The sequence below is a fragment of the Podarcis raffonei genome, chromosome 1, assembly GCF_027172205.1.
Source record: "Podarcis raffonei isolate rPodRaf1 chromosome 1, rPodRaf1.pri, whole genome shotgun sequence".
Taxonomy (NCBI): domain Eukaryota; kingdom Metazoa; phylum Chordata; class Lepidosauria; order Squamata; family Lacertidae; genus Podarcis; species Podarcis raffonei.
The window spans coordinates 24,266,961-24,294,932 of record NC_070602.1 but is presented as its reverse complement, the minus strand read 5'-3'; the positions used below and the strand labels follow the sequence as shown (position 1 = coordinate 24,294,932).

At 43.6% G+C, this 27,972-nt stretch overlaps 1 protein-coding gene and 1 long non-coding RNA gene across 2 annotated transcripts in view; both read left to right on the top strand.

Annotated features, from left to right (window-relative positions):
* LOC128408255 (uncharacterized) overlaps window positions 1–27,972 on the top strand; it is a 213,737-nt gene that overhangs the window by 50,256 nt on the left and 135,509 nt on the right. The gene's annotated exons all lie outside the window — the stretch shown is intronic.
* Window positions 113–27,807, top strand: ZC3H14 (zinc finger CCCH-type containing 14). The gene is made up of 17 exons (XM_053377518.1): window positions 113–298; window positions 3,518–3,560; window positions 5,069–5,183; window positions 7,003–7,043; window positions 7,381–7,576; window positions 8,465–8,885; window positions 14,480–14,640; window positions 15,572–15,672; window positions 17,347–17,502; window positions 18,208–18,282; window positions 19,711–19,870; window positions 20,954–21,177; window positions 22,072–22,192; window positions 24,776–24,912; window positions 26,214–26,308; window positions 27,170–27,276; window positions 27,533–27,807. Exons 1-17 carry the CDS (start codon window positions 263–265, stop codon window positions 27,537–27,539), a joined length of 2,196 nt encoding a protein of 731 aa, XP_053233493.1. The 5' UTR covers window positions 113–262; the 3' UTR covers window positions 27,540–27,807.

Genomic DNA, 27,972 nt, shown 5'->3' with positions numbered 1-27,972 from the left:
TTCAGTGCAGTTTTGCCAGCAGAAGGAGCCCCGCCCCGAAAGCGCCCGCTCTCTCCTCCCTCTGCTTGGGGATTGAGCCTTCGCCTCCTCCAGCCAGCAGGGGGCGCTGCCTCGCCGAGCGGCCACTCCTCCCTCGCGGCCCAGCTCGCTCGCACGGGCTCCGACTCTGGTCCAGGCCTGGGCCTAGCTCACTTGTTTGGTTTCCCTCACCACCACCACCCCCGCGCGCGGCAGGAGCGGGACGGGCGCCCGGTCTGAGGCCATGGAGATCGGCACCGAGATCAGCCGCAAGATCCGGGTGAGAGGCGGAGCCGCGCGCGGGAGAAGGGCAGCCCGGAGGAGAGGGAAGCCGGGCGGGGTGAAAAGGAAAAGAGGGTCCCGTCCCCCCCAACCTCGGGGTGGACCCAGACCCGTCGCCCCGTCAGGAAACCCCATGGGCGGGCTGGGGGGGGGGCAAGGCCCTTCCTCCTCACAAACTGGAGGCGGCGACGGAGGGCCTTCCCCCGCGACGCCCTTCGACCCGGAGTCGTCTCCAGCCCCCAGAGCTGGAGCCCCCACAGGACAAATTTGAGCCCCCCGCCCCCCCCACGAGCTTGTGGGGTGCTCTGCCTATTTAGATATCCTGACTGATACCCCACCCCACGCACTTGTAGGGCAGAGAGATGTGGGAAGATTTGTGCCTGCCTGCCTCCTTGGATATTGCATCCCCCCTCTCTCTCTCTCAAAAAAAGCTCATATAATACTATGGAAACGCGCATCCTCTTATCCACCCCCCGCTGCAAAAGGCCAAAACTTTATTGCTTTGTTTTCTCAAATCCTCGGCCCCCTCCTCCCCGTTTTCCTACGTAGCCGGCAAAACAACAACAAAGCCCGGGTTCAAGTTCTCCCCTAAGTACTGAAAGCCCACTGGGTAACTTTGGGCAAAGTCGCTACCTCTCCATACCTAACATGCCTTACATGATTTGAGGATGAAAAGGGCAGGGGAGAGCCATGTAAATGTCACCTGAGCTCCATGGATGAAAGATGTGGGGTATGGAGGTATTTGAATACAGTCTACGCTAGAAGAAATCTAATATCAGAATGGGAAATGGGCATTTTTTGTTATTTATCTGCTTGCCCAAGCAGCCCCGTTATCCCCCTACGTGTTTCAGAAGGTTGAAAGACCTTTGAGCAGATTTTGACAGAGTGGTGAGTGGGAATGATTTTAAATTGTTTTTTCCTCTGTTCTGCTGACAAAAGTCCTTCTGTCAGTGGGCAGGCCATATTGGATACCATCGATAATGAGTAAAATAAAATAAATATTTTTAAACCAGACCTTGCCCCCCTTGATTTTGGGGGCTTGTTTATTCAGTTCAGATGCAACTCTGTAGAAATTGCAGGATGGAGCGACTTCTAGTCGCTCAAAAATAAAGTGTTGCTTTTTGGGGTCTCATGCAGCATTTCCCATCACCCATCACAACGCTGCCATGATAGGAGAAGAAACAACTGAATTTTCCAAAATCACCCAGTGTAATTTTATGCATTACGCAATTCCTAAAGGTAGGGCAATCCTCCCAGGACCTGGACTTGTAGCTCAGTCACCATAGAAACCATAGCACAGAACAAACATCCTTATGATTTGATTAGGCAGAAAGTAGTAGAGATGGCACAATACCTCAGAAATCCACATAAAGTGGCTCAATAATGCGGAATTCCTCATGTCCGTTTGCAGAACAAATTTTGGAGACCTGCAGTACTTCAACTGAAGTGTACCAAATCTGCAAATATATTAAGAGGAATAAATATTTCACAGAAAGCTAGTTCTTTCAACCTTCTTAGCCTGCAAAGTGATTTGAATATGTGTAAATCCCAACAGAATGTGTCATTATTTGGTAAATTTTCAATGATTTGCTTTGGCTTGTGTGTTGGGCTTGTATGATTCCCTTGTAAAAATATTTTGCTGTGCATGGGTGAATTGCTTTTAAATCATGAATTTTGAGCCACCATGACTAATTTATTTTATTTAAGTAAAGTTTCTCAATGTTTTTAGGGTGAAAACCTAGAAGAAGGGATAAACATCTTTTAAATAAACAAATGGTGCTGGACATCTATTTCCTGAACAGTCATGCACACTTAACTGATTGCTGTAACAATTCAAACATACTGATTTTCAAATGCAAAGAGCCTTTATATAACCTTAGGAGTATGATCTAAAATATTTAAACATGTAGCCCATGCACTGCAGAATTATGTCTGTTTCCAGACAAAGTACTGATTTCTATATATACTGCCTTTCCTCACAGAATTCAAGGTAGAGTAAATAAATATTCAGAACTTCTACAATCAGTGATTAATAGTTACTTGGCAAAATAGTGTTTCTTCATTGAATGGAAGTGCAGTAAATGCCATGTTGTTTAGTAAGTAGAATTTCAAATATTTGTGATTTGAGAACAGAAAGCACTGCAGAGATCAGGTTGTTGGAGAGATCAGTGGATGATCCTCGTGAAATGGAGGAGGATGTCTCCCAGAGTATAGCACATGTGGGACCTTGTTAGACCCTGGATTCAGTAGTAAGCACACAGTACACAACTTTGGGCCATGCCTGTCTTCAGAAGTCATATACTTCCCCCCTCCCCCGCAAGGTTTTCCCTCTATCATAGAAAAGCAACCTTTAATACCGTTAGTTGCAAACCAGTTTTAAGATGTTATAACTGTAGGCTTTAACATGTTTTTATTCAGATTTACTCTAAGACTTTTTAGTCAATAATAATTAATATGTTTATTTTTAGAAGCAATATGTAATTTTTATCCACCTAGGTATAAAGCAAACAGTCCTTTCTCTATGCCACCTAGCTGTAAGGATACTCACAAAACAAACACACTGAATCTCCAAATCATCCTTTATTTTACAAAATGTTTGCCATGAGCCCAGTTGTCGAGGATGGCAGGAATCTTTGCATTTAAAAGTTGCTTGCAAGTAAAATGTGAGTGTGCAGGATTGCAGTCTTAAAGCCTTAACTCTCCATGAAAGCTATAGCTAAATGCAGTCCTTTGTTTTTTTATAATTTTGTATGGAAAGCTTCTGTATAATGATGAACTTAGATTAGTAGCTTGTGTTTATATGATAACAATATGCTTACATTAGCCCACCTGTAGCACAGGAAGGAATATTATATTGGAGTCTGTCACTCCCTTGACCTACTGAAATGCAATCTGAGCCCATGTAACAGCTGCATATTGTTTTCCTTTTTACACCTGTCTCCATTTTTCAACTCTTTTTCAACTCCATTTTCCTCTTGATGTTGAATTTTAGATTATAAGATCCTCAGGACAGGGCGCTGTCTGCTGGAAGGTACCATGCCCGCTGATGGCACCGTCTAAATTAATAATGTTTTGCTGCCATTTACATCAGGCAGTCCCTCAAGAACAAACTCATTTAAACCTTGGTTTTGAGTTTGAGACTTCTAGAGCAACATCTGAATGCCTTTTGTTTGAAACTGTGCAATCCTAAATGGCTGCTCTTCTGTTCCTCATATAGAGTGCTATAAAAGGAAAGCTACAGGAGCTGGGAGCATATGTGGGTAAGTTTCTTGTGCCTTTAGTTGTAAAAATAGGGCACAACAATGCATTTTTACTCAAAAGCAAGTCCCATTGTATTCAGTGGGGTTTCCTGCCAGGTAAATGGGAATAGGATTGCAGATCTAGTTTGGGGCTATTTTCTTACATGTATGTACAAAGACTGTTCACCATTTGCTATTACTACCAAGTATCCCATAATGATTTATAATGTAAGCAGGTGCCACATTTCCCATCACTATATCTCCATGCTGAGGAAAACAACACCTATTGAATTTCTGTCTGTTCCACAGTTGTGAAGGCATTGATCCAGGATGGGGAACCCGTGGCTTTCCAGGTGAAATCCTACTCCCATCTGCCCCAGCCAGCATTGCCTATAGTAAGGGATTATGGGAGTTGTACTTCAGCAGCATCTGGAAGGCCACAGGTTTGTCAGCTTTGGTATGGGCCTGCTACCATCTCTCAGCCTAACCCATGGGTAGGCAAACTAAGGCCTGGGGGCCGGATCCGACCCAATCGCCTTCCAAATCTGACCCGCAGACGGTCTGGGAATCAGCATGTTTTTACATGAGTAGAATGTGTCCTTTTATTTAAAATGCATCTTTGGGTTATTTGTGGGGCCTGCCTGGTGTTTTTACATGAGCAGAATGTGTGCTTTTATTTAAAATGCATCTCTGGGTTATTTGTGAGGCATAGGAATTCGTCCCCCCCCCCCAAAAAAAAATATAGTCCGCCCCCCCCACAAGGTCTGAGGGACAGTGGACTGGCCCCCTGCTGAAAAAGTTTGCTGACCCCTGGCCTAACCTGTCTCACACTGTAGGGGGAAAGGCTTTTATGCAACCCTAATAACCTTGGTGTGCATTTCTGTGTAACTCTTGTGTGTTTCGTTTTTAATTGTAAAGCGCCTGGTTGTTGGTGCTATAGAAATAATAATGAGCAAATATCCAAAGCAGATGTGCCACATTTTTCTTCATATATGGTTCCCCTTACTGGTGGGCACTGAAAATAAAATCAGTAAATAAGTAAATAAAAAGGAAATTCCATACCACAAACTTAGTAAAGAAGAACCCACAATAAAACATAGGCAGTATTCCGAAACAAGTTAAATTGGGAAGAAGACCCCAGAATTTCACATTAAGTATTCCTATGCACTTCCACTTGGAATTAAGTCCCACAGAATTCAATGGTGCTTAATCCCAACTAAAGCATGCATAGAATTGTGCTGCAGGGCCTTTTGCCATCAGGGCTACTGTTTGCAACCAGCAACATCTATGTTCTAATAGCGCACCTTTAATCTGTACCCCTGGGAGTCTAACTAATGGCCAAAATACATGGCTTCATACTGTCTCTGGTCCATGCCATTTCCTGTAATGATTCTGTTTCTTTTCTTGTTCTATGCCTGGGATAATCTGAAAGTTGCCCTCTCCCTTTTTTATGACTGTTTTGTAGTCAAACTCTACAGCTGCCCTTAAAACATTTAACATCCAGTTATATTTCCCTTTCTTTAAATCAGATGAAGAGCTGCCTGATTATATCATGGTCATGGTGGCCAACAAGAAGAGCCAGGAGCAGATGACGGAGGACCTTTCCCTCTTTCTAGGAAACAACACTGTGAGATTCACTGTATGGTATGTTTCTTATCCCTCTAATTCTTTGAACTATAATTCTTTTGTAGACTGATTCTGAAACCTTCTCCATGACTAGATGAGTACTTAGGCCAGGGCACATGAATACCCTTCACCTGTGCAACATTGCAAAATAAAGCCATCCAAGGCAGATGAGCTCATGGAAATGGCCAGGACTAGGGGGTTCAGCTTTTTTTTCAGGTGCTGAGCGAATGTATCGTGGCATAAGAACTGGTTCCATTTCACAGAAGGAAGAATACTATGGTTTGACCATCTCCTTTTCCTGAATTTGAATGGTAAAACTGATGCGCATCTTAAAACTCATGACCTAGTTCTATGTACTGAGTCATTTTATGGTTGGCTTTTATCTTAGTTGTCAAATGAAGTATAACATCCAGCTTGATGTTGCTGGGAGAACAACTCAGTTTTCCGAGTTTCCCCACCCACCCATTTCCTGGATCTTCCTTTGAAATGGGTCAGTGCATCTGCTGTTGTTATGCGTGATACATGTGCTGTTCAGTAATCTTCCAATTTTGCACTGAAATGCTGACTTCAAAGCACAAGAGGCAACTATGTGGATATGCCTTTAGCTGATGGTATTGATAAAAACGGGGGTCAGAAAAAATAAAAAAACTTTTTATTGATCCTGTTTAGTACTTTGGGTGGTATGTTACTTTTGCTGGGGTTGTGAGTACGTGATGCAGAAGCTCAGTCAAGCAGTTAAGCTCACCACAGGAAACAGCCATGTAGCAGAGTTGTCTTTACTAAGCCAACATCAACACTCACCCATACTATTTACAGATGTTACATATGTCTTCTCTCTCTCTCTCTCTGAGCCCAGAGATGGTATTTGATTCATACTCCTTGATGAACGACGTTCTAAGTCAATTTGCAAAGTCCTGCAACAGCTTAGAGTTTTGTAAGTCTTGAAGTGTGGCCTTTCTCTCAGACAAGCTCTTTACAAAGTCGAAACAAAACAAAATAAATAAAATAACATAAAATATATAAAAAATCCGTCCAGTAGCGCCTTTGAGACCAACTAAGTTAGTTATTGGTATGCACACAAAAGCTCATACCAATAACTAACTTAGTTGGTCTCTAAGGGGCTACTGGTAGGAATTTTTTATTTTATTTTATTTATTTTATTTTGTTTCAACTACAGCAGACCAACACGGCTACCTACCTGTAATCTTTACAAAGTGTTTGGACAACTTCACAGTGTTGCAACAGTCAGCTTCCAACAACTCACACAGTATATTTTAAGCTAAGCCCTTTTTTATATACACAAAGTTACTTGCCACAAATCTGCCCAGTAACACAGATAAGAGAGTCACAAGATGCCTGCAGGTGCATTGTGGGGAATGAGTAATCTCTGCTGACTCATGGATAATTAACTCAATAACTACATTCCTTAACAAGTTTGAGAGTTGATTATTTGTTCTCATCGACCTAGAACAGTGTTTCTCAAGCTTGGGTCTCCAGCTGTTGTTGAACTATAACTCCCATCATCCCTTACTACAGGTCCTGCTAGCTAGGGTTGATGGGAGTTGTAGTCCAACAACAGCTGGAGACCCAAGCTCAAGAAACACTGATCTAGAAAGTTTGATGGCAGAGCAGGGTCTTGAATTTGGTTTCTAGTATTCCAATCCAGTGTGCTACACTCCATTGCACTTACCTCCATGCTGATAGCTTGCATTAAGAAAGTCATTTGCTCTTTATTCTAAATTTGATGACACTGGTCAACATAACGAAGTGACATATCCCTTCAGAAACTGCATTTGAAACAGATGTTAGCCATTAAAACGCTTTTCTTATTTTTCAGGCTTCATGGTGTGCTAGATAAGCTTCGGTCTGTAACTACAGGTAAGTAAAGGAAAGACAACCTGGCTTATTGTTTGGAAATTAAGCATCTTCAGATAGGGATAATGTGTGTATGCTTTCATTTACATTTTAGACATTAAAAATAATTATTGTTGCATGTTGTTATGTAAGAGTTTAATTATTATGACTGTACAGAAATTAGAATTTTAAGAAACATTCTCATGCAAACAGGGGAAATATTATTTTGAAAGCATATATTACTCAATGTGAACTGAAGGAAGTGCATTTCTATCGAAATCTGCAGCGAAACATATTTTACAGTTGTGTGTAAATACTTCATTGAACTTTGAAATAAGATAAGGAATACCTGTATCTCCAGAACCTACCAACTTAAAATCTTCTGAATCGAACATCTTTGAGAGCAGTTTGCCTTCTGTCAAAAGCATTTCAAGTGGAAATGAGGAGAGAAGTGGGGAGGAAGTCCTACAGCCCCTTACAGTCTCAAGCTCTCGACCAGAAAGGAGTGACTCTCGAGTTTCAACCAGCTCCCAGGAACAGAAAATTGCTGCCTCCCGGTAAGGTTCTTGCGTCTTAAAAACCAGTAACACATAGTGGTTATTTATTCACTCATTTGTTCATTGCATTTATGTATTGCTTTTCTGCCAAGCCACCCAATTGCTATTTACAATTTTGAAATGCTAAAATAAATACTATAGAGCAGTAATACTGCCTTATTGGACATTATCTTTTGAACAGCACAATTGTAACACCGCTTAGAAACACTGATGATTAAGTGGTCTTGATGATTAGGTCTGACCAGCTGCTTGGGTGAGGTTGCTGGTTGCTTGCAACTATCTCCAGATGCAATTGCAGTCTCGGTGAACAAGTCAGATTAGAAAGTTTTATGCAAAATAATTAAAAAGAAAACAATTTTTCTTCATCATAGCAAAGTTTCTAACTGAGGGGAAGAGTTTCAACAATTCAAGTTTGAAAGGGGTGTGTATAAACCTGTATGGTGCTCTACAGTTTGTGGGGTTGTTAGAAGAAGTGTCTAATATGAAAATAGAAAAACAACAACTGTTTTTTCACCCTATATGTTATTTTCTGACATGAAATGGACTGAGTAGGTCCTAAACTAAACATGTAGGTTTCACAACTGAAAACAATTTGTGCTGTCACTGTGACCTCTAGTAGCCTATGTACATAGGGTTTTTTCTGGTCTTCTCAGTCATTCCAGTGGGGTTAGAATTGCCCCAAAGCGGCAGAAGCAAAAACAGATTTTTCATTCAGTTTGACCCTGAAGCACCTTATAGCAATTCACGCCTCCTCATAGGTGAGGACTACCTGGAACAGAGCTGTGAAAGTTTGACAAACATGTTCTTATGCTCTCTTCTCAATTTGGAGGCTTCAAGCAAGCATTTTCTTGACATGAGGTAGAGGTAATATTTTCTCTTTTCATGCAGGCAGCCTCGCCAAGACCCCTCCCCATCTCTCCTGATGTCAACTGTGAAACCTCTCAGGGAGCTGTCCCCCTTGGAAGCTGTGATCGACATTAAGCCTGAGCCGGATGACCTCATTGATGAAGACCTCAATTTTGTGCAGGAGAATCGGCTGCCCCGGAAGAAGCCTCTCGTGACGGTGACTTACGGTTCCTCCCGCCCATCTGCTGAAATCTACCGCCCACCAGCAAGCCGAGGTGCAGAAGGCAACATGCACTTTCAGAGAATGCCACAACAGAGTAGCATACAGACTGGCAAGCAGCTCGACATGCAGGGCGGCAGGTCACTGGAAGCCGTCCAGCTCTGCGATCCAGACGTGTTTGGCAGCTTGGCTGAGAGTTACAGGCCCACTGCCAAAGGGAATGCTGATAAAATTAGCAGTGAGGTAAGTATGTAAACCCAAGCTATGCCGGTAATTTAACATGTACTCAACAAACGGAGGTCACCATGGACACTTGGAGTCCCCTGTTCTAAACATAGCAAGAGTGGTCAAAAATATCTCACGCATGGCATCTAAACCTTGTGGCATCCAGATTCTAGTTGCTTTAGTGACTAGGGGGTGAAAAGTGTGTGTGTGTGTGTGTGTGTGTGTGTGTGTGTATGGTGTTAGCCTTAAATAGGGTGAGTAGCAGTTGTAGCCCTCACCTGGGCATAGCTGGGCCTTGCATGAGTGTTAGGTGTCCATTTTTCTTAGGTTTGTTCATTGGCTAATACTAAATAAGAGGATTTCAAGTTTCCTGTCTTTGGGGAGCTCTTGTCACACTGATGTGTCTGACTGGAACTCCTTCGTGTTGTAGAATAGTCTGGAGAATGCTCCTGGGCAAATAGTCTTCAATGTTTCCAGACCCAGGACTTGCCTTTAACTCAATGTAATGCATTTGCAGACCCATTTCTTAGTTTTTACTCAATATTTGTATGGTGCTGTTGAGACCCACCTTAGATCAGGCCACAACCTGATGGTTATTCCCAACCCTCCAGTTGAAGACCAATGGCCTAAGGTCTTCACTTACCCAGAGAGTCAGTGTAGTATAGTGATTAGAACGCCAAGACCTAGGTTCAAATTCCCACTCATCCGTGAGCATGGCCTAGTCTCCATATCTAAGCCTAACCCTACCTCACAGGGTTGTTGTGCAGATAAAGTGAAAGGAACCTTGTATGGCACCTAAGTGCCTTGAAAAGAGAGAGGGGTAATAAATAGATAGGCACAGGCTGCAGCACTGTATGAGCTAAGAGTGCACCTGAGTTCACACCCAGCACTCTTGATGCATCAGCTGTCATTCAGAGAAGCTTGACTGCCTTTGCTGACCTTGTCACTGAGCAACCCTGAACATTTGCGAGGAAAAATGAGAGTTCCTTGGAATGAAGTTTGAAAATCATCAAACTAAGCTGAACTTGAGGGTAAAACCAACTATCTTGTTTATCTAGATGCTGTTCTTAGAACCTTGCCTGTTCAGGTTGTGTGACTTTTGGTTTTCAGATCCCTGCATGTTCTAGAGTTTGTCACTGAATCAGCCTGTGGTCAATCCCAGCATTAGCTCTCTGGTCTTTTGTAGAGCAAAACACACTGTAAGAAAGGAAATGGGATAAATGGATATATGGCTTTCAGTACCTATTTGCCCCATATTCTAATCGGACAATATCCTTGTGACCACTTGTTCTACGCACCTGGCGGCTGCTTCCTCCACCCCAGATCTTTTAGAAGGGCATATAAGTATCATTGTTCATTTTAAATAATAGGTTTCAGTTTGGGATCCTCATGTCGGAAGCCTTTGGTTCAGGTCAAGGGTGGGGAACTTCAGGCCCAGGGGCCATTTGGGTCCCTCCAGGCCTCTGCCTCTAGCCCTGAGATCCTCCCCAGGCCACACCCCCTTCTGAGGTCAAATGCTTCATCAACCCTTCTATGCAGCCTCCTGCAGTGGGTGCTTGCTTGGATAGAGAGGGCTGCATGAAGAAACTAGCCTACTGTACAAAGGTAATAGATTCATTTTTTGCTTTTTGTCAGCTTTTTCCTCTGGCCTTACCCACTTCTGGCATGTGGCCACTGGAAGATAACCTAGACCAGTGTTTCCCAAACTTGGATCTTCAGCAGGAATTGTAGTCCAAAAACAGCTGGCGAGCCCAGTTTGGGAAACACTGACCTAGACAGCAATGTGGACTGCTGACTTAAGTTGTCGTAGCCAATAGCCCCAAAGGAGAAAGAATTTTTGTATACATACTCTGTGTCTGGGAGTCTTGAAGTCGATGAGGGTGAACAAACTGAAACTCCAGACAAGACAGACATATGTATGCCTGTATGTATTCATTGTTAATCATATTTGTTAGACCCCCCTTCATAAACAAGTTCTCTAGGCATTGTATACAGTCAGTTAAAAACATAAGAATGATTCAGTAAAAAATAATAATTCAGTGACTCTTAAAAAAACTAACCTAAACTAACTAAAAACTAACCCGGCAAGAAATAGAAATACAGAAAGGCCAACAGAAATACAGAAAGGCCAACCCAATAACAGAAAATACAGACCACATGAGCTGAAAACAGTGAGCAAATACTGCAGTTAGCACTATCAACTGTAGCACAGGGACTAAACTAATGAGATCTTTAAAAAGGCTTGGGAGAACAAAAAAAGTCTTAGCCCAGTAGCAAAAGGATGACAAAGAAAGCTTCCTTAGAGATAGTACATCCTGCAAGATGGAGGCACTTCCAATGGAGAGGGCACACTGAGAAGGGCCTCTGTACATGACCTCAGGGTTTGGACAGGTCGTGCTGATGATCCTGGGCGAGGAGATCAACTTGTTTGGATAGGGTTACCCTCCCCAGAAGCAGCAGGTTCACAGCTTGGGTGTGCTGCTAGAACTGTCTGTGCTCTTTCATGTGGAAGTGACAACAGTGCCCTGGATTGCCTTTGACCAACTCCATCTGATTTGCCAGCTGTGCTCTTTCCAGGAGAAATCAAATCTAGCACGGTTATTTCCAGGTTGGACTACTCTAATGTGCCTTATTTGGAACTGCAATCCAGGAATGTCAAGCGATTCAGAATGCTGGGGCCCGTAGGGTCTACCATTTTGTGCCTGTTTTGTACAAGCTTCATTGCTACAAATTTGCTTTCAAGCTCAATTCCAGGCGCTGGCCTTGACCTTCAAAACTGGCGTGGGACCAAACCAATGTACCTTGTGGATCATCTTCTCCTCTCTGAACCTGCATGAGATCTTGGCTCAGTTTTTAAGGCCACTTTCACTGTCCTCCCATCAACGGAGCTGCGGTTGGTGTAGTGGCACCAGTACTCTGGAACAACCCCCTTAATGAGCATGCACATCAAACTGTTTTAGGCCAGCTGACCATTTTTAGTCAAGTGCCTTCAGATAATGTCTGCTGGTGTGTTTTATCAATGTTGTTGTTGTCGTTTCTAAGACTGTATTTTACATTGTCTTGGTGTTGTATCTTTGAAAGGCATGGAACGGTGGGATATAAATATTTAAAAGAATAAATAATAAAATACCGCCCCTTGTCATGTCTGCCTCTCCTTTTCCCATTGTCTCCTCCTCTGTCAAAAATTTGTAAAGCCTTTGGGACATTAAAACACCCCGACACGTCACTCCATATATCAGTGCATACATTGATGGCGCTAAGCAGAACCACTAGTGGGAAGTGGGAGGCTTCTGAGTTCTTCCTCAGGTTACAGTTTCAATCCATTTTATAACTTGAGTAGTGTGTTATTTTAAAAATAAACACATCAGTGGACTATTTTGGAGGGACCAGCACTAGCTTATTGCAAAGTATTAAAATAAGTCACACATGTTGTAGGTGCCCTTCTCAACAAATCCCCCACTCTTAACAGTTGATCATACAAAATTGAGAATCTCACTCTGGACCTGCTCTTCTCAGTCACATCTAGCTAATCTCACCATATTTTGGGCTGATATTAGCTACTGGTTCCTTTCCTCCATGATGGATGTGACTCCCCTGTCCTTTTTTGCTATGTGTTAGTGTCTTCTGCACTCACCCTTTGTGTCAAGGGGGCAGGATACTATCAAGCATTACATTCTTAGGTATGGATGAGTAAGTGGCTGGGAGTATAAATATAAATTTGTTTTCTTTAGAAGGCAAATTTCTAACTTCCTTGGTTGTGAATGAACATATTGATTTGTGGGGGTGGGGAGAGAGAGAATGCAAGAAGGACTTGCCAAATAACTTTTGTTATTTAGCAGGTGATAATTTCTTTATCGTACATGAGTTTCTGCCTTTCCATCTTGGGGCTCATCCAGACATCCTTTTGTGTTGTGTTTCTAGGCACACATTTGTGTTTGAAAGTGCTGTGTCCAAGTCCTTTTTTTCTTTTTTTGCCCTGGCACTTTCCCTGCCCAAACCAGCTATTTACCCCTGAACCAGAGCAATCTGCAGAAAGCCCTAATTGCTGTTTCTTCTGATCCCGCATTAAAGCAGGTTTTCACTGAAAAGGGCCAGGACATTAAAAAAACACTTGGGCACGACACTTTAAAGCTTGGATCTGTGCCTAGGAAGTGTGGGGCAAAAGGTTAGTATGGATGAGCCCCTAGTGTTTGACCAGGCTCCCCTTCATGCTTAATCACAAACACTCATTCTGTCTCTCACTGCTCTTCCTCCCTGTGTTACCCTCCTCCCGCTTCGCTGCCTCTGATTTTTGCAGTAAGTCAGCCAATACATCTGCACAAATTTTGCCCTAGCATCCATAATTCTTGGTGTATAATTTTAGAATTTGGATTCTTTTTAAAATGCAAGCTGCCTTGATGAAGGTGATTGCCCTTTTTTGTTCTTGTGTGTTTTGCTTTTAAAGCTGTATCCTGCATGCATTCTTTCCCTCCAGCTCTTCCTTTCGTGAGTTGCTGATGAAAGTGTCGTGGATTTGAACAAAGGGGACTCAGATTGAAATTCTACAAAGCTCATTGGGCAACCGTAGTGACTGACACTCTGCTTTCCCTCCTTCACAGAGCTGTTGTGAGGATAAAATGGGAGAAACCACCCACCTGCTCTTGTGAGCTCCTTGAGGGGAAAGCAGGATGTGAACATGATAAATAAAGGTTGAAAACCCAACCTGACCCCCCCCCCCTTGTGCTAAGAACCTCTTATTGCGGTGGGATCCTGAGGTTATCCTGAAAATGGGACAGGTTGGGGTAACGGGAAGAGAAACAAAACAAAACAAAATGAGCTCAGCTCCCCAAGAAAAAGTCAACTGAACACCTGCCATTGCTTTTAAATATAGTGTGGGGAGTTTGACTAATTGATCCACTGGGAACCACCCACCTCTCTGATTCCAAAACAACTTTCCAGAGCAAAATTGGAGGGGGCAGGTGGATGAGAAAGAAGTGAGGACTTGCTGTGGTAGATGTTGGCTTTTTGTGGTACAGCAGGGCAAATATGATCATCTGAATCACTCTTGGGGTGAAGGGAACTAAGGCCTGAACACGACATAGTATCTGTGAATCTGGGTGCTGTTTCTGGAATTTTAACAGCTTGTTCAGTACATTTTTTTAATAATTATTATTATTATGCACTTTAGAAAACGTCATGTTTCTTCAAAGATTAAGTACATGTTTTTAATCCATCCAGTTGTCCCAATTTGCATGTGTGTGTGTGTTTAAAGTTTTACACACACATAACCATACCTTTCTCTATATATTCACCAACAAATGTACATGATGTTTAGGAAATTCAACACAGGAAAACCCCAGAGGGAGTCAGGAGCAAGCAGGGGTATAATTGTGATTACTTCAGTTACATGGTGTGGTTTTTTGTTTTGTTTGTTTTTTTGCCTGTTAACAGGCTTCACTCACCATCAGGCATGGAAAACACATTGGGCATGGACATTGGGAAAACCAGCCGCTTTTTCTTTTTCAAAGCAAAATCAATGATAGTTACGTTGTCCTGGAAATGCCTGCCTTAAAGGGGATGCTACAAATTTCTCAAACAAAAACGTATAAAATAAATTATCATATTTCTTGCAGGAAGAAAACTTGAGGAAGAGAAAACTCCCAGTTGTAAGCTCTGTAGTCCGAGTGAAACGGTTCAGCAACGATGGAGAGGAGGAGGAGGAAGAGGAAGACTGTGGGCTCCGTCTGGGAGGCATCTCCAGCAGCGTATCTGTGCCTGCAAAACCTGAGAGAAGGTACCTAAGAATTGTGGGGTTTGAATTAGGCCAAAGAAAGTAAGCATCAAAATAGATTGTCCTGAGTTCCTGATGTGCCTAAGCTGTTTCTGGGTGTTGGGCCACATTGCAAGATCAAATGATGCCATATGCCCAGGAAAATACATTAGAAGTAATTTTGTTGCCATCGTATTGCTTGATTATTTAAGGCCTGGCTTTTACAGTAAATGATTGCTTACGGAGGAGAAAACAAATGCAAGCCCTGGCAACCTGGGAGCAGCACGCTAGTAGGAACTGTTGCCATTGCTGCAGGGTGATCAAGTGGGGAGAGGAATTGCCAACTGAACCAGAAACTGATGGGTAGGAGATGCATCGGTGAGCATCGTGTGAACCCACAGTTGCTGGTTGTCCCAACAACCAGGGTGGGACTTCCCTTCCACCTTAGCTTCCGTGCAGTGTTTTCCCAGCAGTGCCTCGCAGGCCAGTGCTGATCTCAAGATGTATTTTGCTGTGGATCCAAAAGTTGGATCCAACAGTTATTTCATTATGTTTGCAGAAAAGGGAATGGGGTCAGATAGGACTACAGAAGATCAGGAGCGCATCCATATTGGCCTCTGCTGCTGCCACAGCAGAAGCCTGACTTCTGCAGTCGCTGGATGTATGGCAGGGGATTGCAGAATATTGAAGGGTGCCCTCTGTGTGGAGATGAATGCCAGGAGAAGAGAAATCAGTCCTATTTCAGTAATAGGATGCGTGGCTCACAGAGTAGCACAGAAGGTGGCAGACGCAATAGGGCAGCTGATGATCAAATAACTCCAAAAATTCTAATCTGTGCACCTCGTGAAAATTTCAGCCAAGCTTTTGAAAACACAGCATAGCAATACTTCACTCTTCTATGGTTCTACAATGACAAATTAATTTCCTTGTATCTTTTTTTGTTCAATCCCTCCAGGCCTTCGCTGCCGCCTAACAAACAGGCCAATAAGAATTTAATATTGAAGGCTATCTCTGAAGCCCAGGAATCTGTTACAAAGACAACAAATTATGCTGCAGGTAAGTGACTGTAGTTTGACAGGGACGCGTGAGCTCCAAGCCCAGTTTAGTAAGCCCGAATGAATCGAGGCACAGGAAGATAAACCTAAACAGCAACATATCCAATAGATCACTGCCACCACCTGTGGCATGAGTCACAATGGTTTTCTATCTTACTACAACTACAGGTGTTCTAAGTTAGGATGTTTGTTTTATCTTTGATTATTGCTGTTAGGGTCATAGGAAGCTCCCTTCTACCATGTCAGGCTATTGGTCCATTGTATTGTCAAACCTGATTGGCAGTGACTCTCCAGTGGCGCGAGACACAAGGGATTGAACTTAAGATCTGTTGTGAATGCTAACCGTGCTTATTTTGCATATGTTTAAGTTTTAACATCAGGCAATACACCGAGCATCTGATGAGGTGGACTTTAGTCCCTGAAAGATCCTGCCATCATCCATGTTAAGGTGCCACTGTTGGTTGTTTTAACTGCAGTGGACTTAACATGGCTGCCCCTCTGGAAATGGTTTTTGGTTTGACACTGAAAACACCAGCCCCACAGATCAGTTTTCATTGCAAGATCACAAGTGAGATGTTTGCTGCAGAGCTGGTACCAAATGGTGGTGTAAGTGAACAGAAGCCCCACTTGTTACGGAAAAGCTCCCACAGTCTCTCTTATGCCCTATCTATGCCCTGGACTAACAACGCCATCCCAGACATGTCTATTTGCACATTTATTGAAGCTTATTCCCAGGGAAGTGCGGATTGCAGGCTAAAGCTGGGATCCGTAGTGCTGTGAGGGAACTAGAAGTACCCAACACTCAGTGTATCTGAAGAAGTGTGCATGCACACGAAAGCTCATACCAAGAACTAACTTAGTTGGTCTTTAAGGTGCTACTGGAAGGAAAAAAATTTTTTGTTTTGACTATGGCAGACCAACACGGCTACCTTTCTGTAACAGAATTTTCAGTACAATTAGCAGGCTTCTTTGGGGGAAACCATGATGGTTAAGCAGGTATAAATCTTACTTTAAGCTTGATGTGCAGATTGGTCCTTAAGTCTTTGAAATATTTCTATATTTCCCTGATGGGATTTGCATTCCACCTCTCCTAGCTTGCAGCTTTAAGGAGTGAAATGGAGCACTGAAACCACACATTCATGTTCTAGCATTGTAGCATTGCTGAGAATCTAAAGCCCACTGTAATCTTCTGGCATTGGCAGGAAGGGCCTTCAGTGGCTCCCCCTCAAGTAAGAAAGGACTGTGAGAAGTGCTGGCAAATGTTCTTGCCCTCTAGATGATGATACTGTATTAGCAGCTAGATGGAAGCATCAGTGCAACCGGACAGCTTATCATTTCTCTGCCGGCTGTCTAGCCAGTGTGTCAGCTAACATTTGACTGAGACAAATGTTCTCCAAACCAACACATTCAAGTGAAAGCAGAAGTATAGATGGTGTAAAAGACAAAAGCAGAAGGTTTGTGGAGCGATAAAGGGGTAACTTATTAATTAATGTCTTGAGTTAATTTTGTGCCAGAAATCCGTCTAAAAGCCAAACTTTTATGAGGTTAGAAATGCTGCTTCTTTTGGCCTATTTATCTGGATTTTTAGAGAATGGAATTAACTTTTGTTATAATGAATCACTTGCTCTTTGCATATCAGCCTTTGATGATTTGTTTCTTTTTTATTTGTGGAAAGTGCCAGCAAAGCAGACAGTTCCTGTGGCTCCCAGAACCCGGACATCTCAAGAGGAAACCTTTCTGGAAGTGATGCATGGCCAGAGCCGGCCGTCCAGAGGGAACTCCCAGATACAGGAAGAAGAGCCAAAGGAACAAGCATTAGGGAGACTTCCAGGTGATACTGAATAAAGTGCTCTGTTCTCAAGGAGAGGTTAATTCTGTTCTCCAGCCCAAAAACGTGTGTTATACTGCAGGCACATGTAATTCTGTTGAATAGGAATCTCAACCCAATAAGCCTCAGATTCTTGTGTGTTCCTCTTTCATTTCCTCACTATAATGGGGGGGGGGCACATCTTCTGTTACTGGACTGCTTCTGTGAAGCCCACCAGCAGGGCATAAAGTCTCTTTTCCTACCAATCCGGCAACTGGAATTCAGTGGCATTCATTGCCTCTAAACAGAGATGTTCCAATTAGCCATTATGGGGTAGCCATCCAATTAGCCAAGGGTGGACCTATCTATCCATCTTAAATTTGCCTTAATCCCCCTTTAAAGGCATCCAAGGTAATGTTGACTCTGAGATAAAACTAGCTACAGAGCAGGGAGGCAGTGCGGAAGCCCAAAGTCCACTTCCAGTCTCTCTAGGTAGAATACAAGAGTAAAGTATTGCTCAAATAGGTCCATAGAGGAGGAGGCAGAAATCTCTTAGCAATTGTGCAGATGACTAGAATAAGTGGAAGCTGATTGTAAGAGAATCCCATGCCTTGCGGAGGGTGGGAGAGCACTTGTTAAGAATAGAGTTGCAGGAAGTGACTGCACAGCTGTCCCTTAATTTGCGTTGCACAGGCAGTAAAATACTTTTTCATTCCACATTTATTTTAGGAACCCAGCAAAGGCAGCTCTTTTCCCGTCTCCAGATTGAACCGGCCATTGGAGAAGCATTACAAAAGGCACAAGGTTAGTTGTGGTTATTTAATGAAAAAGAAAGCAGGCTTCCCAAATCCACTAACAGCCAAAAACGGTGCCATTTAACTTTTATTAGGTTAAAGTCCAAATCTTATTTGAAAAAACTTAAGTCCCTTCAGTGGTTTGCTAATGGGAAGGTACTTATTTTGTCACCTGCTTTTAAAGCCAATCCCGAGTGGACTTTGTGTTACTATGTCCGACGTTGATGCATTAATTTTGTGTTGGAAGAAGCTTAGATTGCTTTTATTTCAGATTGTAGCAAACTGTGGAGTACTTTTGAAGGCCTTCATTTGACTGAGTGTTCTGAAGCACAGATCCGTTCATTCTGTTTGCCTTGAAAGCCCTCTTGGGAGATTCTCTGAGGAAAGTCCCGTTTAAATAAATGGAATCAAGCAGGTGGATTATTCGGCTGGCACCATTTATTTCAGGGAGACTTGCGCAGGGGGAAATTCCTGATGGGTCACGTCAAAGGCATTCCTTCTGATTGCACTGTAAAAGCCACCTTTGTTTAAGCAATTAATCTTAGATAGCTTTCCACACAACATCCCGTGTGCTTAAGAGATGCTTTTAATGCAGTCATGCAATGGCCTGCACGGGTTGGCCATCCACCCTGTGCTCCCCTATTTTGCTTGCTCTCTCTTTCCCCACCAATGCCACTCTCGCTCAATTAACATACAATACTAGTTGCTTCTCCTGGCTCAGAGCTAGCAGCAGGAATAGGACTATGCATGTTCATAGCGCTGTGCCACGTTTAACACGTGTGTGCTGCAGCGGTTGCTGGCGTGGTTTCTTGTGGCCACTCTTGTGTCCATTAAAGGACCGCTGGGCCAGGAGTGAGGAGAGCTTATGAACTGAATTAGCAGCCTATCTAGCGCAGTGCCATCTTGACCTCAGTGGCTGCTTGCACAGGCAACTCCCCACTTACTCTGAGGTTACATTCTAAGCTCTCGCACACATAAGTGAAATGTGTGTTGGTGGGGAGCCCACTGCAGTAAGTGCAGCTTCCCATCTAACAGCTGTTGAGCAGGGTAGTGCGGCAGCAGTGAGAGCTCCTGTGTGCCATTTGGGGCCCTTGGAGTCTTTTCTTCTAGACTTTTGGCTCACTAGCATCCTATTTGGGCTCTTGGAGGGTCTCTTCACCAGCCACAAGGACTTTCCAGCTCTCCCACCATTTCAGGTTAGAATTGATTGATTGATTGATTGATTGATTTCCTGGTGCTGTGTGTATATGTGGTCGCACACAAGTGAGGGGATGCCTGTCCAGTTCTGTTCCTGCTGCAGTGGAAAATATGCTAGTTTAATGCTCAGCTGGGCAGGCTGCGTGACTTTGCTTATCCTCATTAAAGAGCTTCACACTTGTCCCCGTGCTTGGGTTATGACAGCCTGATTCGAACACTTCTGCCATTTTCTCTGGCTTAGATTACTATGACTTGGAATCAATGGTCCACACAGACACCAGATCGTTTATCTTGAAGAAGCCCAAGCTGTCCGAGGAGATAATGGTGCCCCAGAATCTGGAAGTGGGTAAGAGGGCCTCGGAGGCCTTACAGGCACTCTCAGGACGGCTCATACAGACAAGGTAAAAAGTTGTTTCTTAAAAATTCAGTAAAAGGCTTAAGAAACTCAAGCTTACTTACCTAGTTGCAGCAACTGGCATACCTGAGTGGTGTGTTTTGGTGCTCAGTTGCATCGTACATAGGGAAACGTCAAAGGGGTTGTGTGAATTAGGTCTCTTAGCTTTGAAGATGTGTTTACTCCTTTTCTAAAAAAGATAGCCATGGTGAATTGCCCTAGTTCCTCTCCCTGGCTTTTTTTTTACCTGCCTTCAAATGGCTCATTAAATGACGGGGCTGCTTTAGTCCAATAATTCACAAACTGCCAGCACATTGCAATAAATCAATTGATTGCATGAGCCCAAAGGACCCACCTACAAAAGCAGCTGAGGGCCGGTCATTGTGCCATGTCCTTATTGGGTGCAATCAGTTAGTAGGAAAATAGCCCTTTCTTGCTCATTGTTCCTCAGAAACTGGTGTCCAGAGGCATGCTGCCTCTGATCATAAATACAGCTATTGTGACCAGTAGCCACTGACAATCTTAATTTTTCACAAACTTGTCTAATTCCTTCTTAAAACCATCTTAAACAGGTGACCATCACCCTGCCTTGTGGTAGCAAGAAGCCTACTTACTTTGTCCCTGCATGAGTCACAGTTCTGGATGGGCCTTCAGATTGGAAGAGCAGAGTCTCATACAGACTCAGCCAATCAGTTGCCTCTGGGGACAGGGAGTCCTTCGGGTCTCACATCCTGCTTGGAGACCTCCCAAAGGCATCTGGATGGCCACTGAGAAGGAGGATGCTCAGCTAGAGAGGCCTCTAGTCTGATCCATCAGGAATCTTACGTTCTTCTTACACAAACTGAGAGGGGAGCATCTTTTCTATTTTAGCTTAGAAAAAATGCATATCTCAGTTATCAGAAGTTTAAGGAAAGTGGTTTAGAGATAAGAATGTATCTTTAAAAAAAACCAAAGTTCAATCTTTTTTCAACAGAAAACTTTCACAGATTGTCATGAATTGGGTGTGAATAGGTTGTATTGTCGCACATTTAGTCTGCTCTCTGTTTCAGTAACTTTGACGTTCCTTCTGGGTTCCCCTCTCTCATCTCAGGGAGCAGCTTGCGCAGCCAGAGAAGCCTGCTAGTCCCAAGTTCATAGTCACCTTGGACGGAGTCCCCAGCCCGCCAGGATACTTGTCGGATCAAGAGGAGGAGGAAATGAGTCTCATGGAAGGAGTAAGGCCAGTTGCCCCCAAAGCAACAGCCAACAAGGGATTAAGAAGCCTTCGTGCGCAACAGATGCACATTATATCCAGACAGCTGGAGAGCACCGATGGTAACAGTCCATCCCCAGTGGATAAGCATCTTTTGTTAGCTTCGTTGCAAAGCTTCTTTATTTGCATTGCTTTCTTTGGGCAACTCGAGCTGAGCACAAGGCAGGAAGGAATGCAGTAACTGAACTGCAGGCTAAGTTCCCATGGCAGGTTTCTTTTCTAACAGACCTCTCAACATTGGGAAGAACACAGCTCCGATCCCCGCCCTCAACGTTGTCTAAGCATAATTAGCAAACAGCACAGGCCCTGGTTGGATGCACCACATTTAAGGCAGTGGTTGGGGAGTTGCGGTCCTGCAGATATTGCCAGATTACAACTTCCATGACCCCTGGCCATTGGCCGTGCACCTGATGAGGCTTAGGACAGTTGGAGCACAACAACATCTGAAGGGATCACCACTTTTGCCAACCCTGCGTTCCTGATTTATTGGAAGCTCATCTGGGACTGAAGCAGCAAACAGTAGACTCTTAAGTCCTGGGGGGTAGCCAGTTATGATCATCTCTACTGTTTGGGCCAGGAGCCTCAGGCTATACAGTTGCCCAGGCCAGAAATGCTTCTGTCCCAGAGATGAAATCATGGGCCAGGAGCGATTTCCCCATGTCACATGTGTAACCGCAGCTGGTTGTGTATTGTATTTTTCAATCGCTGCTGTCTCATAATTATTGTTTTTTATTTTAAACAAATATTCTGTTTATTTTTCTTCTCTTGACTTGGAGGCCTAGGTGGGGCAGGAATATTTTAAATAAATAGCACACCCCATCACATTTTGACACTTTTGAGTCTCAAATTTGCATGGTTTTGATGTGGGTAAATAATCCCTGTGATGGAAACGGTCTTAAATTTGAACAGCCAAACCACTTGAGATCAACTGGAGCCTCTTTGCTTTCTCTCTGCAGTGGAGATGGAGGATGTTGGTGCCCTGCACAAAGCGGAAAAAGTACCCGAGCGCTGCAAGTATTGGCCCGCCTGCAAAAATGGAGACGAATGTGCCTTCCATCACCCCACATTGCCGTGCAAGTTAGTGGTACAAATGCTTCTTGATGCAGTTGTCCCTCCTGGTCTTCAGGCACAGCGTACACAGAAATTAGCTTCTCCCCCTGTCCTCTCCTCTGTATTAGTCCTGAGCAAAAGCCTCCTCTGCACTAGAATGAAATTTCTGTGCCACGGGTTATGGCAATGGCCACTAGCTTAAAGGGCAAAAGGGGATTGGACAGGGGCAAGGAGGAGGAGAGGTCTGTCATTGGTTATTCATCATAATGCCTAATCGAAGTGCCAGGGTCAGGTCGGTTCGTTTCTGAAGACCAAGTAGAGGGAATATATTTGAAGGGCAATTGCCTTTCTGCCAGGCTTGTGTGCTTCACAGAAGCCATTGGCTGACCACAGTAGTAAACAGGATGCTAGGCTAGATGGGGTCTGATTGAGCAGGCCACTGCACAAAAGCTTCTGGGAGAGAAGGGAGGTGGGTCTGCTCATGGGTTTCCAGCTCTGCTTCCTAACAGCTGTGGAGTTGGTTGGCTTCTTGCATCACCACAGTAGAACAGGTGTAGCCAAACAGGGGTAGCATAGTCAGGGTTTCATGTACCCAGCCGAGGCTAAAGTTGAAGGACCCTATGGCTCAAGACAGCATGGCCAGTGGTCAGGGGTGATGGGAGATGCAGGCTAACAACATCCAGAGGGACACAGGTTCCCAGTCCTCAAACTAGGGCCATCAAATTCCACCCTAAAAAAAGTGTTTTCTGTCACCTGTGGGCATTCTGCAAATGGAGCATGTTCACTAGCTTGAATAATGTATTCTAATTTTGCTAGCCAAGGGAATGAGCACAGAGCTATGCCAGACTCTTGACGTTTAAGAATCTCTTCCTCACTTGAGCTCTGCAGTGCAGGGAGAATTTGGGGGAGAAGAGAGATCTCTCCCTTCACGATGGGCATTCAGACGCAGGTCATCACTGGATCTGATTTACAGTTGTCATTGGCTTTCTATCTAGCAAGCACATTTATTGGACTCCTGTTACCCTTTTCTCCCTCCCTCTGATAGGCCTCTACTGGGAACATTCAGATTGTCTACTCGTTTGGGGCGGTGACCTTTATTGATGACGCTACAGAGATCACAATTATTGTTATATTCTGGGGTACAAGAAGCCCTGCCTAAACTACAGCTGTTTGACTAGGGATGAGTGTCTGCAACAAAGGGGGACTAAGGGAGTTGAAACAAAGTCATCCGTTGTGCTAACACACTATTGGACCTTCCAGACAACAGTATTCTAAACATTGTGAAGAAAATAGCTGTGAGAAAAATACACTATAGAAGTACCGTATTTTTCTCCCCATAGGACGCACCAGCCCATAGGACGCACCTAGTTTTTTGGGGGGGAAATAAAGAAAAAAAATTATTTTCCCCCCAGGTGCAGGGCTGGGGCGGGGGAAGCCAGAGCTTCCCCAGCCCCCAGAACAGGCTGCTATCCGGAAGCCGTGGGAGAGCTGCGCGAAATTGCGCAGCGCTCCCACGGCTAGCGGAGGACTGCGCGAAACTCGAAGCTTGGGGCGTGCTGAGCTCAGCGCGCCCCAAGCTTCTGGGTGCCAGCAAGCTCTCCGCTAGCCGTGGGAGAGCCGCGTCTCCCACGGCTAGCGGATAGCTTCCTGAAGCCTGGAGAGCGAGAGGGGTCGGTGCGCACCAACCCCCCTCGCTCTCCAGGCTTCAGCGAAAGCCTGCATTCGCCCCATAGGACGCACACACATTTCCCCTTCATTTTTGGAGGGGAAAAAGTGCGTCCTATAGGGCGAAAAATACGGTATATATTTAATTGTGATAGAGGCAAATCATTACGAAAAGAGGGAATACAGTTAATACTGTGATGTATATATAGTACAGCGAGGTTTGGGGGAAGAGCTGAAAAGCTGTTTTTAGTGTTTCAGAATGCATTGCTACTTCATATATTGTTCTGCAGCTCCCTCGAGCAGTTTTATGTCAACACTATTCAGCTCTTTAGCCCTTTCTCAGAGCATTTAATTCATCTGTGATCTAAAAAATCCACAAAACATAGAATGAAACGGGTCACTGCAGAGGGCTGAGTGCTCAGGATGATGTGGCAGTGACAAGATGCCCCTTTCCCCACCAGTCCAGTTCTTAATCCACAAACATCAGATCAGTTCTCTAGAGGTCTGACAATTAACCTTACCCCCCTCTTCAGTTCAGCATTGAGTATGTCCACTGACATCATTGGGATCCATTTTGGCTCTTTTTATGCCCATTTTAGAGTTTGGGGATTTCATTGGAAAAACCCGGACCTTACCAACTTGGCAGACCTTGATTTTGGCACACATGTAACTTTTTTTGTTGCCTTGAACTCTCTAGAATTAGCTTGCAGATTTCTGCCCGTTTATTATTTGAGCATGGAAAGCACTTGAAGCCAGAGGGTTTTTTGAAAAAACGGAATTGAGGTTTTCCTTTAGAATTTTAGCCCAAGAGCACCAATGTTTTTATTTAAGTAAAACTGTATTTGATGCCAGGGATGAGGACTGAGGTGTAGACATAGATGTTATTTTGAAAAAGTGAGTACATTCTAACAAGTTTACCCAGCAGCTTTCCCTTTCACATTCCAGAGTCTTTCCCAACTGCAAATTTGCGGACAAATGCTTGTTCATCCATCCAAATTGTAAATACGATGCCAAGTGCACCAAGCCAGATTGCCCCTACACTCATGCCAGTCGTCGGACCCCACTGCCGCCTCCTAAACCAGGTAAAGATTTATTGCTATTCCAGGTTTTGATGTGGGCTTGCTGGGAAGAATGTGCTGGTGACAGCAGAATCTGATCTAGCGAAACCAAAGGCAGGTTGCTTGTGGGTTTCCCAGAGGCATCCAATTGGCCAAGTTGGGAAACAAGATACTGAACTAGATGGACCTTTGATTGGGTTCCTCCTGCCTCTGATAACAGTTGGGTCAGTTGTTGATTCTGACCTCCACACACTCACACACACACTCACTCACTCCCTGAGTTGAAACAATTGTTGAAACAATTGTTGAAAATGCAGCACAAAGCAGCACAGCAGCACACCAAACTTGCCATTTGCTAACGACAAAAGAAAAGTCCAGCAGTGAATCCGCTGTGCCAAACCATAACGTAAAAAGTTTGCAGTGCTCTTCGACAGCTCTGCCTTCCCCCTACCACCACCGCCAAAAAAAGCATAAAACAAAATATGCCAGGCCAACAGCTCCACCAACCAGTGCGTTGCAAACAATGGTGAATGCATAAGATAGAGAATCATGTTGCAGCCATTGGTAGTTGTGACCATTGCAGTCTGCAGTCTGCATGTTTCATAATATTTGGTTGCAGCAGTGCAGGCTGCTGAATGATAATTTAAAAGACACCACGAAGTTGTCTTTTTAACGTAAGAGAAGGCAGGCCCAGGTCTCTGAACTCAGCCCTATCCCACAAGGACTGACAGCAGCTTGTGGGGTGATGGGAAGGCGCTCCCCTTCTTTGCCTGGCTCATTGCTGCTGCTTCCAGCAAATGTTACGGCTTGCCACTTCCTTGTCCTCCTTGGAGGACCCAAGACTCCCAGTCTCTCTGTTTTTCCTTCCTCCTCCCTCTGCTTTTCAGCTTGGAAACAACTTTGTGGTGCAACATGATTTGAGCTGTGTTTTCCCCTTTCACAGGCCATGAAATTTTGCAGAAAGCTGTGTTTTGAACACAGACGGAGGAATGGTTATGTGTTTTTGTCAATGTTGTGTCTTTCTGAAGCAATCTGAATTTTGGTTTTGAACTGCTTATTTATCCATTATATTTATATCTGGTCTGTCATGATCTTATGGGATTTGCAGCAAATGGATCCTACAATCTCCCATCCAGACACTGACCAGATCCAGACCATCTTAGTGCAGAAAGGTGGTTGTCTCACTTGCCTCCAGAAACAATTTCCTGTAGTTGAACTTTAGGAATTGAAATTGCAGTCTTTTTGAATGTTGTCGATACATGTGAAACCATTCGCTGTTGTGTCTGGTATCGGTCACTTCCCTCCTCCATTAATGGGTTTTGCAGCTCCACCTCCAGCACCGCCAACATCTTCTAGCAGCCAACTCTGTCGATTTTTCCCTGCTTGTAAGAAAATGGAATGCCCTTTCTACCATCCCAAAGTAAGTACCATATTTTCATTTCCTCTGCAGGGGAGTTTCAAAAAGTTGGGCTGAAGCTTTAAGTGGAACTCATTCTGCGCCCAGGGAATATGAAGTATTAGCCCAGCCCCGTTAAACAATCACTATTAATATTTCCAGCCTTCAAGAGTACCTTATGCTGTGCTTGACAACATCTGTGTGCATGCATGCACACACACATGCATTGTATATATGAACCTGGAAGGAGGGCTAGGCACAGATCTTGTTATACTCAAGAAGTAGTCCTAGTTTGCAATTTATATGCACCTTATTTTAGATTTTAACTATTGTCAAATCCAATTGTGTCCCCCTTTTCCTGTTCCACCATTTGTCCCTTGCTGTTCCAAAGGATCCCCCAACCCTCTGGAGCAAGTCTGAGGGACAGCAGTAAGGGACACCAGAGGAAAGGGGGAAATAAGTGAAAATGGACTTCCCCTTCCATTGTAGGATTTGGTTGCCGTATGCATATTCATTCCTTGATGTATGCGGCATCACATGGTGATATGCATCTGTGAATGAACTGTCGATAACAATCCAGATGGGAATTTCATATCACCTTATAAATACAATATTTTTACATTGACTCAGTTCACATGTTCATCAGGTGCTATTCATCAAGTGAATTTTATTGAACTGGTCCTAGGATTTGTAGTAGTCAATCGACCGCAGAAATCTTCCACCCTATGTTAAGATAACCCAAGTCATATATTTGAAAGGTTGTATTAAAGGTATGTCATACTTCAAATAGAAATATGCAAGTAGTGTACACTCTATGGATTCGACTAAACAGGCAAAACTGAACTCCCTTGCCATTGCCTTTTCTCAATCCCGTTATTTTCTTAGCATTGCAGGTTTAACACTCAGTGTACCAGAGTCGACTGTACGTTTTACCACCCTTCTGTTTCTGTACCACCACGTCATGCCTTAAAATGGACCCGAACCCAAACTAGGTAATGTATTTTTCTTACTGTTAAATTGCACATGCTATTTCAAACATGAAAATGCACAATCATTTTGCTTAACAAGCTGCTAGGCAAAAACTGCAAGAAACTTGAGTAAGAGCAGTTCTTCCATTATATTTTTGAAAACTCATTTTTCAGAGTTTTGCTCTCCCTAATTTTGAAATATATGGGGATTGGGGATTTTTAGGGCAGAACGATAATTATCATGACACATTTTCTAATTTTCTGTATTTATTTTTTTCAGTGAATAATTTGCACAACCCATAATTCACCATTGTACAATGATGGGCGGATACTCACTGATGGAACAAGATGCTGTAAAAGCTATTGTATATGCCAGGCCTTGAATCTATATTGTTTCATAAAATGAAGTTGATTGCCTACTTGAAATGTGAAATTTTCAAAACTTGTATATTTAATAACTGGTTTTACATATTTTTACTGTAAAAATGTCAGTAGGGAAGAGGATTTTGCTTTAACACTAATAAAAATGTCAAGGCGCGGTTATTGTCCTACTTACGTTGGGCCAGTAAGTTTCTCCTTTTGCTCACAATTTTACAAATCTCCTTTGGACCATCCATTCCAAGACTGGAAAAAAATTACTGCATTACAAAGAAACTGTTTGTTTTGGGAAATCGTTGTTAAAGTAATATAACTCATATGTGCTTTAAAGAAACCATCATC

Coding starts and splice junctions, on each gene's coding strand:
- ZC3H14 (XM_053377518.1), top strand. CDS start 263: ATGGAGATCGGCACCGAGATCAGCCGCAAGATCCGG. Junction 19,871..20,953: donor GGACGGCTCATACAGACAAG/GTAAAAAGTTGT, acceptor CTCTCATCTCAG/GGAGCAGCTTGCGCAGCCAG. Junction 22,193..24,775: donor CACCCCACATTGCCGTGCAA/GTTAGTGGTACA, acceptor TTCACATTCCAG/AGTCTTTCCCAACTGCAAAT.